This window comes from Heteronotia binoei, chromosome 10 (genome assembly GCF_032191835.1).
Source record: "Heteronotia binoei isolate CCM8104 ecotype False Entrance Well chromosome 10, APGP_CSIRO_Hbin_v1, whole genome shotgun sequence".
NCBI classification, from domain to species: domain Eukaryota; kingdom Metazoa; phylum Chordata; class Lepidosauria; order Squamata; family Gekkonidae; genus Heteronotia; species Heteronotia binoei.
Genome location: NC_083232.1, coordinates 105,443,534 through 105,456,122, shown reverse-complemented (window position 1 = coordinate 105,456,122; position 12,589 = coordinate 105,443,534). Strand labels below are relative to the sequence as shown.

At 48.0% G+C, this 12,589-nt stretch overlaps 1 protein-coding gene across 1 annotated transcript in view; it reads right to left on the bottom strand.

Moving 5' to 3' along the window:
• Positions 1-5,592: 5,592 nt before the first annotated feature.
• Positions 5,593-12,589, bottom strand: part of EIF2AK3 (eukaryotic translation initiation factor 2 alpha kinase 3) — a 101,503-nt gene continuing 94,506 nt past the window's right edge. Inside the window, exons 14-16 of the mRNA XM_060247873.1 lie at positions 11,055-11,156; positions 8,313-8,375; positions 5,593-6,498 (exon numbers count right to left, since the gene is read on the bottom strand). Of these exons, the coding sequence (XP_060103856.1) occupies positions 6,319-6,498; positions 8,313-8,375; positions 11,055-11,156 (345 nt within the window). The 3' untranslated portion in view covers positions 5,593-6,318. The remainder of the gene's footprint in view (positions 6,499-8,312; positions 8,376-11,054; positions 11,157-12,589) is intronic.

Sequence of the window (12,589 nt, the reverse complement as noted above, 5' to 3'; positions counted from 1 at the left end):
GGAGGTTGACTCAGCCTTCCATCCTTCCGAGGTGGGTCAAATGAATACACAGCTTGCTGGGGGGAAAGTGTAGATGACTGGGGAAGGCAATGGCAAACCACCCCATAAAAAGTCTGCCATGAAAATGTTGTGAAAGCAACGTCACCCCAGAGTCAGAAACAACTGGTGCTTGCACAGGGGACCTTTCCTTTTCCTTCCTCCCCGCACCACTTACTTGCAAGGAAGCCCCCCCCCCCCCCTGGGCCCAGCGGCGCTTCCCCGCCAGCCAAAGAGCTGCAGCCCCTCCCCGCCCCCTCCAGGAAGCAGTAGCAGCACCTGGGCCCATTTTAACCCTTTCCTTGCTGCAGATGAGGAAGGATGAGAAAAGCTTCCTCCTCCCCTCACCCCGGCAGCGACGCCCTCATGCAGCTGGAGGGGGCTGCTCGCAAGTAACACTGCCACAGCACTGGAAGGGGTCAAGGGAGCCTGGGCAGCCTTCTGCCTGGAGGAGGGAAAGGCCTTGCTATTGAATGGCCGAGGAGAGTGGTGGGAGGGGGGGTGTGACCTCAGACCAGTCACTCGTTCTCAGGGCTGTTGCGAAGAAGGGGAAATGGAAGAGAGGAGCCTGCTGGCCTGGAGGCAGGATATCAAAGGAAACGAAGTAAATACAGCCCTCCTCTTTTGACAGGTGGGCCCACCAGGCCACTTCAGCTGCCCAGCAGTCGACTTGGAAGAAGATCTGCCCCTCCTTCGCCTGGAGAACCTACGGCCGGCCTCTCCTAGAAAGGGTTTTGGTCCTGGAATGGAGGCAGAACAGCTTTGTCCAAGGCCAGGTGGGCACAGGGACCAGGACAGCCAGGAGAGAACCCCCAAGAACTGTGTGCTGGTGGAAGGATGCCCCCCCCCCCCGCCAGCTCACCTCCCTCACAGGAGGGATTTCTTCCTGGAGACGTCTCCTTCTGAGCAGGCAGTGGGCACGCATCACCCCCTCTCCAAGGTAGCTGAACTGCTGGATTGTCTTCAGAACTGATTCACCCACAGTGATGCAGGGAGGGTGATAATCTTCCTGGGGTGCAGGCTGATGGAGAACTTCTGTCTTCTTCAGACTAACTTCTAGGCCGAATAGCTTGGCAGCCTCTGCAAAGCAAGACGTCATATGCTGCAGAGCTGATACCGAGTGGGAGACGAGTGCAGCATCATCAGCAAATAGTAGCTCTCGGATAAGTTTTTCCATTGTCTTGGAGTGGGCCTTTAGTTGCCTCAGGTTGAACAGGCTGCCATCGGTGCGATAGCGGATGTAGACACCATCGTCATCATCTAGATCTACTGCGGCTCTTTGAAGCATCATGCTAAAGAAGATCGTAAAGAGAGTTGGCGCGAGAACGCAGCCTTGCTTTACACCTGTGCCTATTGGGAAGGGCTCCGAGAGATCGTTGCAGTGTCTGACTTGGCCTCGCTGGTCTTCATGTAGCTGGATGATCATGCTGAGGAACCTTGGGGGACATCCTAAACGTTCCAAGATTTGCCACAGGCCTTTCCTGCTAACGGTATCGAAAGCTTTGGTAAGGTCGACAAAAGTCACATATAGACCCTTGTTCTGTTCCCTGCATTTCTCTTGGAGCTGCCTGAGAACAAATACCATGTCGGTGGTGCTCCTGTTAGCTCTGAAGCTGCACTGGCTCTCTGGGAGGAGTTCTTCTGCAATGGTGGGCACCAGTCTGTTCAGGAGTATTCTGGCAAGGATTTTGCCTGCGATGGAGAGCAGGGTTATCCCCCGGTAGTTGGAGCAGTCTGACTTTTCCCCTTTGTTCTTGTGTAGAGTGATGATGATTGCATTGCGAAAGTCCTGTGGTAGTTTGCCTTGTTCCCAGCAGGTGACAAGTACTTTGAGAAGTGTGCTATGTAGTACTGTGCCCCCATGCTTCCAGATCTCTGGTGGGATTCCATCAACTCCCGCTGCCTTGCCGCTTTTCAGTTGCTTGATGGCTTTAACAGTCTCTTCTAGGGTGGGGATCTCATCCAACTATGTTTTCACTGGTTGAAGTGGGGTGAGGTGGATTGCTGAATCTTGAACTACGCGGTTGGCACTGAAGAGAACCTGAAAATACTCTGACCACCGGTTCAGTATGGATACTTTGTCTGTGAGGAGCACTTGGCCGTCTGCACTACGCAAGGGACTCTGAGCCTGATATGATGGGCCATATACTGCCTTCAGGGCTTCGTAGAACCCTCTTAAATCACCAGTGTCTGCACACAGCTGGGTTCTCTCTGCAAGCTTGGTCCACCACTCGTTCTGAATGTCTCGAAGCTTGCGCTGGAGGTTGCCACATGCAGTGCGAAAGACTGCTTTTTCCCGGGACAGGAGGGCTGAGCAAGATGTGCTTGGTAGGCAGATCTCTTTTTCGCTAGTAATTCTTGGATCTCTTGATTATTCTCGTCAAACCAGTCCTTGTTCTTCCTTGTGGAGAACCCGAGGACTTCTTCAGAGGTCAACAGGATGGTAGTTTTTAGGTGTTCCCAGAGTGCTTCTGGAGAAGGATCTGTGGGGCAACTGGGGTCCTCAATTCTTGACTGGAGTTTTGCCTGGAAGGCAGCTTTAACTTCGGCTGACTGAAGGCTGCCAACCTGAAGCTTCCTCTGAGGGATACCTCCTCTCCTGGGTGTGGGTTTAAAGTGAAGACGGAGATTGCAGCGTATAAGACGATGATTCGTATGACATTCCGCACTGGGCATTACTTGGGTGTGTAAGACATCTCGAAGGTCTCTCTGGCGCACCAGAATGTAGTCGATAAGGTGCCAGTGCTTGGACCGTGGGTGCATCCATGTTGTCTTCAGGCTGTTCTTCTGCTGGAAGATAGTGTTGGTGATGGTGAGCTGGTGCTCCGTGCAGAATTCTAGCAGGAGGCGCCCGTTATCATTGCAGTTGCCAATGCCGTGTTTGCCAAGTACTCCTTTCCAGGCTTCCGAGTCTTTACCTACTCTGGCATTGAAGTCGCCAAGGATGATCACCTTGTCCTCTGTAGGGGTCTTCCGTACGAGGTTGCGTAGATCAGCATAGAACTTGTTCTTCTCTGCAGGATCCGCTTGAAGGGTTGGGGCATACACACTGAAGAGTGTTGCATGCTGCTTGTTTTGAAGTGAGAGGCGCATGGACATGATGCGATCTGAGTGACCCGTTGGCAGGTTTTCGAGTTTGGAGGCAATGGAGTTCCTGACCATGAAGCCAACGCCAGAAAGGCGGCTCTCAGCCTTTGACTTACCCGACCAGTAGAGGGTATAGCCAGCACCGTGTTCTTGAAGACTACCTTCCTCAGGGAAACGGACCTCACTGAGAGCTGCTATGTCAATATTCAACCTGAGAAGTTCGTGGGCAACTAGAGCAGAGCGTCATTCAGGGCGACCACTGTCTACTGTGTCAAGCATGGTTCTGATGTTCCAACACGCAAGCTTTAGTCTTTGCACACTTTGTGAGGCAGGTGCATGCCTTTTCTTTGTTGTTATTTTTTGACCGCAAGTAAGGATGCCCGTTGATTGTGGCTAGCCAAGTGTGTGTGTGTGTGTGTGGGGGAGACGAGCTTTGTTTAGGACACCTTTTGTAGGCCCCTCTCCGTGCGGAGCAAGCAGTGCTGTCCCTTGATAAGGCTGCTTGGTCGTTCAGGGTGCTGCCGAAAAATGCTTTCGTCTCCGGGTCAGCATCAGGCGACCAATACCCTGAACCGCCTACATGCAGGATCGGGACTGCGGCTTCCAGTGGCATCTTCCACCTGCCGTTTCGCCCCTTGCCCATCGCTGCAGGACTTGGTGTGCTGTGGATGTGGATATGCCTTTCAGGCCTGCGCAGAGGAATTTTTAGATGAAGCACAGTGTGCGCGGTACTGGCTCCACCCTTTCACCTTGGGGTCATCTGCCATGGCCCAGTAAGCAGGGACGCCGGCAGCGAGTCCTCCAGGTGGTAGGTGTTACATTAACGAGCTCTATCTGCCCAGGTTTGATGTTAGAGTTTTCCTTCTCTTGGCTGGTGAGGTTGGTGAGCCCAGCCTGCCCATCCGGTTATACCGCCATTCGGTTGCACCATGACGTGACAAACTCTGTGAGAAACGGGGGGGACCAGCGGGAAGGTGTTGCCACAGATGCAGCAATGCAGGAGAGGCCATTGCAGTGACCATCTGCCAGGCATAGCCAGACAGTGACCACACGGTCACTACACCGGGAAAGGAGAGGCTATGTATTGCGCATACACTTTCCCTGGGGGGGGGGCAGGATACCCAAGAGGGAGCCCCCCCCCACAACAAAAGTATAATAAAAATAAAAATAGACATCGTCCTGAACAGTATCAAAAGCAAATAAAAAATATTAATAAAATAGTATGCTGTAATGTTTTATTTGCATCTAACAATCACATAACTCCTTTTTCCTGATATGCTAGCACATGGAGGACTTCTACGTGTTCCCCCCTGTATATTCCACTGATCAGGCCACACATACTTGGAGTCTTGTGTGCAGTTCTGGAGTCCTCACTTCAAAAACAATGTGGACAGAAATGGAATGGGTGCAACAAGGAGGATCAGGGGCCTGGAAGCCAAGCCCTGAGAAGAAAGGGCTGAGGGATGTGGAAAAGGGTGGGGGGGCATGATTGCTTCTAAGTATATGAAAGTCTCTCCCTTGGAGGAAGGCAGGGAGCTGTTTCAGTTGGCAGCAGAGCAGAGGACAACCCACAATGATGAGTTTAAATTACCGGTGGAAAGATAGCAGCTGTATATTAGGAATTATTTTTTACAGCAGGAGTAATTCACCACTGGAATCGAGATAGGTAGTAAGTTCCCCTCCCTGGCAGTCTTCCCACTGGGCTTGGAAAACACTGGTCAGGGAAGCTTTAGGCTGATCTTCCATTGCGCAGGGGGTTGGACTAGATGGCCTCTATGGACTGTCCAATTCTTTAGTGTTAACTTTCTTTCCCAGAGTAATAAGCATAACTGATTTTCTTTTATATTTTAAAAAGCATTCTACTGCCATAATTCTCTGGCCACATACATAGAGACACTATGATAATCAAGAGGGGAAAGCTCTTTTGGCAGCATCCACACTCACACTCTCACACACACACGGAAAATAGACAGTCTTCAGTAGTTTGAAGAAGTGAGCAGTGATCCACAAAAGCTCATCCCGTACTCTTGCTCTTTTCTACTGATACAGACGGATTAGTAAGAGAGAGAGGAGAGAGAAGCAGAGATGGGGTTCATATCCCGCCTTTCACTTGGTGTCTCATAGCGGCGTAGGATCTCCTTTCCCTTCTCCTTCCCACAACAGACACCCAGTGAAGTAGGTAGGGCTGAGAAAGCTCTCCAAGAACTTCTGTTGAGCAGAACAGCTCTGAGAGCGCTATGGCTGACCCAAGGTCATTCCAGCAGGTGCACATGGAGGAGTGGGGAATCAAACCCAGTTCTCCAAGATAAGAATCAGTGCACTTAAACACTACACCAAACTGGCTACGCATCTTGATCTTACCCCGAGAGGTTGTTCTCCACACCATACGCATGCCCACAGAAACAGAACAAAGTGAAGGTCTCCTGTAAATTGAATTATCATGCAGTTTTTGGACAAGAAAACCACATGTATATATACAAAATTTTTATTAAATCACTTAAGACTTGAAAGAAGTCACTGTAATTAAATGCACCTGACAATCGTTCTAAGTGCATCCTGTACACCACCAACCCAAATGGATTGATTTTATATTTGCATAAATAAAATATTTACAATGAAGATAAAGGGCATTAAGTGATCAACACACCTTATTAAATAAATGCATGGGACTAAATTTACTACAAACCTAGATGATTTCATGGGTTATGTTTAAGAAAGTACAAGTTTTGAGCAAGTGGGAACAGAAATCACAGCCACGCCCTTATTGCCAAGACAGGCAACTTTTATGAAAAAACTTAGTAAAAGCCACAATTTGAGCTGGCTACTAGTAATAAAACAAACATTTGCAAGACAAAAAGAGGCTTTTCAAAAACACTTTTCCTTGCTTTTAGATGACTTTTTACATAACCAGGATTTGTATCAGGCTCAGCTTAACATGTTCTTAAAAATGTACATAAGAATTTCCAATTTCTTAAAACATATTTCCATGATTGAAACACAGGAGAGTGTATCAGAAATCAAGTAGGACAGCTCAAGTTTCTAATGGAATGTGTAAGTTATTTGATTCCAGAAGACTGAAAACATTAAATGTGGTTTAGCTTCATCGGAATAATGATTTAGTATATCAATGTAACTCAAAAGATGTTGTTTGATTCTAAATACTTCCACCTACCCCAAAAGACCCAGTCTCTGTGTTTATAACTGTGCTAGATTATTTGAATGCTTTGTCCCAGAGGAACTTATTGTCCATGACCGTTGTCTGAGCACCGGTTTTGCTGACAACTCCAGGTCTTCAAAGAGAGCATTGTCTATCACCTCTGCAGCTTCCGGCCTGTCGGTGGGCCTCGGGGAGAGCATGTGCTTCACCATGGTGTGCTAAACGAGAAACAGGGTCTGTCTTCAGCACAAACATCATAAACTGTCCAGCATTTACTACAACTAATATTTTAAATAATCCAAACTGGGAAAAACCAGTAATGCTTGGAAATATTCAAACCAACAGGTAGCTAGCTGGTATACTTCAAGTGGTCATCTGCAAAGTAAAACACCTGCCGGCACAAAAGGAACTCCAGAAAGTTGATCAAGAAAACTAGCTATCTTAAATGAAGTCATCCTGACCAGAAACCCCCCTGTATCAAGGGCACACTAGAGGAACTTCTGACATATTCTCAAAAACTGGGAGGGGTCATTCCCTCCCCATCAGTTATCAGGTTCAATACAAGCAATCCACTGCACCCCTTCCAACGCCCTTCAGGGCCTGAACCCAAAGCCCTGGCTGCTGGTACACACACATATTCCCTCCTCCTGTAGCAGGGGGCCTGCCTGGGGCAGTCAGGAGTCACCCCCCCTCCTGGCATTCCACAAACTATGCAAAACTTCATTACTTCATGAGGGCAGTTTGTACACGTAACAGGGATATACTATAAAGCAATGGTTGAGAAAAACCCTTTAATAAAATGACGGGGACTGCAAACACTGCATACTATCTGCTGCCGTCTGGTGCAGTCCCTTTTATACCCTTCATTCAACGTGCTCATGTTGATCCTTTGATTCAGCTCTGCGTCCAGCTTTCTGCAATCATCCTGTTGTGTGGCTGACTGGAGGTCCCATCTTGTCAGCCCTCTTGACGCACACTCTGTGGTTCCCCCCGCCCTTGAGTCTCAGGGGGACGATAAATAATACAAATGAATCAATAACTCCCTCCCATGTCAGTTCACAAGCCTTCACTGCAGTATCCGTGGTTCATGAACCTTGGGGAACTTTTAAACAAACTGTGAGAAAACACTAAATGATGCTGGATGTGTTTACTACAACTAGTATTTTAAATAATCTAAACTGGGAAAAAACAGTAATGCTTGGAAATCTTCAATGATGCTGGATGTGAACACCACTACCAGAGATAGTTATTCAATTAGCTTTTTACTGCAGAAAAAACTGAAAGGTGCATGACCAATTCCTGGAACGTGTAGGACATAGATTGCAATACTCAGTGTCTTTTTAGAATTGTTTTATTTATATTGCAAAGCACCTTGAGTGCAGAAAGGCAGCCGATAAATGCTTTCAACAAATGAAGAAGTGGGGTGGGGAGGAGGAATTGGCACCTTGGCTGCCTCCCGATGCTGCTGTGTGCACCAGCAGTGCTGCAGGCAGGAAACGGAGTGGGAGACACAACTGATGCTCCTCCATAGCCCTGAAGATGGCAGCAGACCGGCTGGCGGGTGAGCAGGTGGCTGGGTGGGAGAGAAGATGGCACCCTGTCTCTCTGCCGGGATCTACCTGATTGTCAGTTAAGATTAGGAATGCCCAAGCATCCTGAAGTATGGAGGGAGAAGGACACTGGTGTTTTGGCTGGGAACTGTGACCCTCAGAGAGTTGCAGGGGGCCTAAATCATTTAAACTTTGGCATTGTTGGCATTATTTGCCCCAAGTGTTTGTGCAGAGACTTTGCTGAGACTGTACTAAATGCTGAAACTGATTTATTGTATCACTAACTCACGACTGAATTCGCTGTCTGCATTTTTCTGTTATTTTATTCCCCTGCATTATTAACGTTTTTGTGCACTGTTTCCACGTACTTCAAAATTGCTGATTTACAGCATGCTTTATAGAGCTGAAGCAGCCAAGTAGCCAAATGACTAAACATAGAAAAACATGAGTGTAGAATGAAAATATGAGTGTACTTTACCTACCTCTTGTGCATATTTCTGAATGAAGAGTGGTGGGAAGGTCAAGCTCCTGACTTCACTCAGTGTCTGGAACAACATTGGTCAGAAAGGATGAAAACTGGCAGCTGCTGAACCCTGGGTCTGACCAGTTCCCCTCTACAGCCTCCAGCTGAGCCTCCAGAGACACAGGCAGAACCCCCTCCCTCCTCCTCCTCGAAATCATGGGCGGGCATTCAAGATTCTGCCTTGTTGGCACTGTACCTTGCAGGAGGCATCCCTGACAGACATGCGTTGGGCATGCCCAGTTATTCAGCTTTTATGGAAAGAAGCAACTCATAACAATTTTGTATTCACTGATTTTTGAGGGTTATGAATGTCCTTTCCAAGCTATGTGCTCTTGGAGGTGGACAGTCAATGGCAAGGGGTAGTTGAGCCCACTCAACTACCATGGCTCAGAAGGGCTGGTGAGCTAACAGTTAAAACAATCAGGGATCAAGGAGTATTTCTCCTTCAAGTGTGCCCTTCAGCTTGCCCAATCATCTTTCTAGGAACAGCTCCTTGCTTGTCTCTGCAAGACAGAATCAACCAAGGAAAGAAAGCAGCACAGTTGCAACAACGGAAATTCACTCCAAGCAAAGAGTGCAAGCTGGTGCCACGGTAACGGTCAGCCTAGCACAGGGGTGGCCAAACTTGCTTAAGGTAAGAGCACACAGGTTCTTCACCACTGAAAAAAACCTTTGCTGAACAGCTGTGGGCAGACATAATGGACACCGGGAAGAAACTTGCAACTAGAGTAGGCTTTAAAATTAACTGTAGCCTGAGATTGTTGCTTCTTCTGAAATTTCTTCCACCAGCAGCACTTGTTCACTGTCCTGTGCTCCTCAGTAAACCAAGGAGCTCAACAATGGGGTGCAAGCCAGGATCCCCCCAGCTGGAGGGCAGCTCTGTCACCGCAAGATCCTGAAGCAAGAAGACAACCCCCCCTCCCGCCGCCTCCTCCTTCTGGCCACGGCTCAGTGAGGTCTGGCGTGTGGGTATGTCCAGCCTCCCCCCTCCCACTCAGCAGGTACTACTCCGTGGGAAATGGAACCCCAGAACCACCACTGGGTCAGCTGCTTAACGCCTCTGAATTCCAATGGTCAACTAGTGTTCTGATTGAACTGAAGAAAACAAACTGAAGAAAACATAAACTGAAGAAAACAACAACAGACTCCCAGGTGGAGCTGAGAGAGCTGACAGAAACTGCTCTTGAGAGGGACAGCTCTGAGAAAACTGTGACTGATTCAAGGTCATACCAGCAGGTGCACGTGGAGGAGTGGGCAATCAAACATGGTGTAAATTTTAATGAGGATTTTTCTTCAAGCAAGTGTGTATTCAGCTTAAAAACAGATATTCTCCTACAGATCTGGGGTTTTTGCATGCCTTTGTTTTCAATACAGTACTGAGCTAAAGTCATGGCTATTAGTGTTTTTATGTGAAATTAAAGATACTAAAACCCAGGCATTTTCTCTCCTGCAGAGATGACCTGATCCCTTCCCTTGTCAGGGATCCAGAGCCTAAGGGGGTTCAGGGGCCTCTGTTCCCTGCTTCCTCCTGGTCTGCAGAGCAGAGGAGAGCTGTCCCTCCTGGGTGGAGGCGCAAGATCCTGCCTCAGGGAACAGGGACAGCATCAGCAAGACCCCTCAGAGAAGTGACACCTCTCTTCATCATTTGTGCTGCTCTTTGGCTTGGGTAACAATAACTGCATCTGTGCAGGGTTGGATGATGATTCATTTTTACCTGAATCCAGATCTTATCTGAATGCAAGAGATTTTACCCCTCTTGGCCAAGCCAAGGTGTCCCAGAGAGGAGGCACAGGTCCAACGACAGGCCTTGGCTTGGATCCTTTTCCCTAGCACAAAACCAACACCCAAATACCTGCAGTCCCCAACAGGTCACCAGCAGCCCTTGACTCAGACTCATCCCTGAATCCAAAAGACAAGAAAGAGAGTCTGGTGCCCCAGTTTTCGCCAGCAGAGAGCTCACACCCACCTCTCGCAATGGGGCTAGAGCTCTCCACCCACACTTTGGAACAGCCTGCTAGGCAGTGTATGGAAAGCTCCCACACTCTCTCCATTCTGCCATCCAAGGTGCACAATGGAACTACTGCAACAACACACCTTTGGCAGACAGAATTGATGACTATCACTGATAGGCGGCTCAATGTTGCAGGAACTACAGTTTTCACTTACTGCACGTTGTTTTATGTGTTTCTACCAAACATTGAACGGCGTGTATTTATATTCTGAAAGTCAACTGGGACACTGTGGAAAGGTGGGATATAAATGTTTTAGATAAACAGGCACTCTCCACACAAGACTGGATTCCATTCTTCACGGGGGAAAGTGGAAAGAGAGGTGCCCTCATTTATGTCTGCTACCCCAATAGTATAGATGAATCAGAGACAACATTTGAAAATCACTGCTAAGGAGTCTGGTGTTTTCAGCCCAAGGAGAAGGGATTTTGCAGCTCTTCTGCCCCCAGTAAGAAAGCATCCCCACCCCCCACATTAGGGGCAGCGTTTTGTTAACCATCCACAGCTCCCAGCTTTGGGCATGGCCTTTCCTTGGCAGCCCAGCCTCCAGCCCGTCTTCAGAGGCAACACATGCCCTCTCCCGGACAGAGCAGGGAGTCAGTCCAGCTTTTTTGCTACATTGCACTGAACATATTTAACATTTGGACACAAAGAAGGCAGAAAGAATGCCATTCTAATGACAGCATACCTACCCTGACTCTCTCCATCTGAGTGGTGAATGGGTAAAGGAGTTCAAACAAGATCAGGCCCAAAGAAAATATATCCACTTTGTGTGAATACGTTTTTCCATACACCTGGAAATTTCAACAAGAAAGCAACGATCAAATGCATTTTCAACAACAACTGACTCTTCTCACTTGCATTTCTGTCAAAAAATCATAATATTCATATAGAAAAAAGAAGAGTTTTCTTAAATTCATTTAAATAAATTATATGCAAGCTTATAGTAAGAAACATGGGACCTGGTCAGATGCATCAAAACGAACTGAATTTGATAAATGTCTGAAAAGTGACATTTCTATGTCCTGCTTGGAACATTAGCTGTACCTCACTCCAGCAAAGCACAACAGAGCATGCATGAGATAAAACAGAAAAATGTGGTAAACCCTCTTTTCACTAGGTAAACTGGACACAACCCCTCACTTTGCACACTTGAATCAGATTCAGAATATGGGAGAAAAAAATTGCACTAGCAGAGAGTATTAATACTGATAATATCCTCACCTGGTGAATTTATGGTTCTCTCAGACATTTCAGAGAGCTCTGAGAGAGAGCAGATAAGAAGTGCTATAAGGGTGAGGTTTGGCTTTCTAAACAGCTGGGGTTGCTGAAAATTCTGAGTTTGTGGTTGCTGGGGAACTGCTGTTTGTTTGGTTTGAGTGGGCTGAAGGTGATTGTTTCTGATTGATTAGGAGTGGCTGTGTTCCTGGGGCAGACTGAGGCCCCATCCTCTTTGCATTATTAAGCTGTGCCTTGCCAGAGGCGCAAGCCATTGGCGTGAGCCGAAGGGTGAGAGCTAAAGGGCTCTTAGCCTGGGGGCTGTATAAGGATCAGGAACCCAGATCCCTATTTTCCTTGTGTTCCCAATAAGGTAAGTAGACCCTCCAGAAGGAGAGCCACATAAACAAACAGGATTTAAAAGGAGACTGTATATTTTAAAAAAAGCTATCATGAAGGTAGAATGACAGCAGGGGGGTGGGGGCTTTCCAGTGCTTTGCACTGAGTGTCACATGTATGACTATCTGCCTACAGGACAGAAGCCTTGGGTGTGTGCTCAATGCAACGAGCTCCTGGTATTCAGGGAACGAATTCGCAGCCTTGAGGCCAAGGTGACTGACCTGGAGAAGCAGACATAGTCAGTTAGGCACTTGGAGAAGACTCTCAGGGATGTATTAGATGAGCCCCACTCTGAACGTGGCAGCCCCGTTGCTGCCAGGGAGCATAAAGTTCGAGAAGGAACAGGGCACCGTACTGAGGATAAGGGGAATGCGCCCTCAGAAGGGACTTCTTCTTCAGTTGCTTTCCTTTTGCGCCAAGGAACCATCCCTGGGCAGGGAGAGAGGGGGGGTCTTGGTAGCTGGTGATTCGATCCTTAGGCAAGTAGACAGCTGGGTAGCAAAACCACGTACTGACCGTATGGTGACTTGCCTGCCTGGTGTGAAGGTAGCGAACATTACGCGTGTTGTAGATAGGCTGATAGACAGTGCTGGGGAGGAGCCAGTGGTCG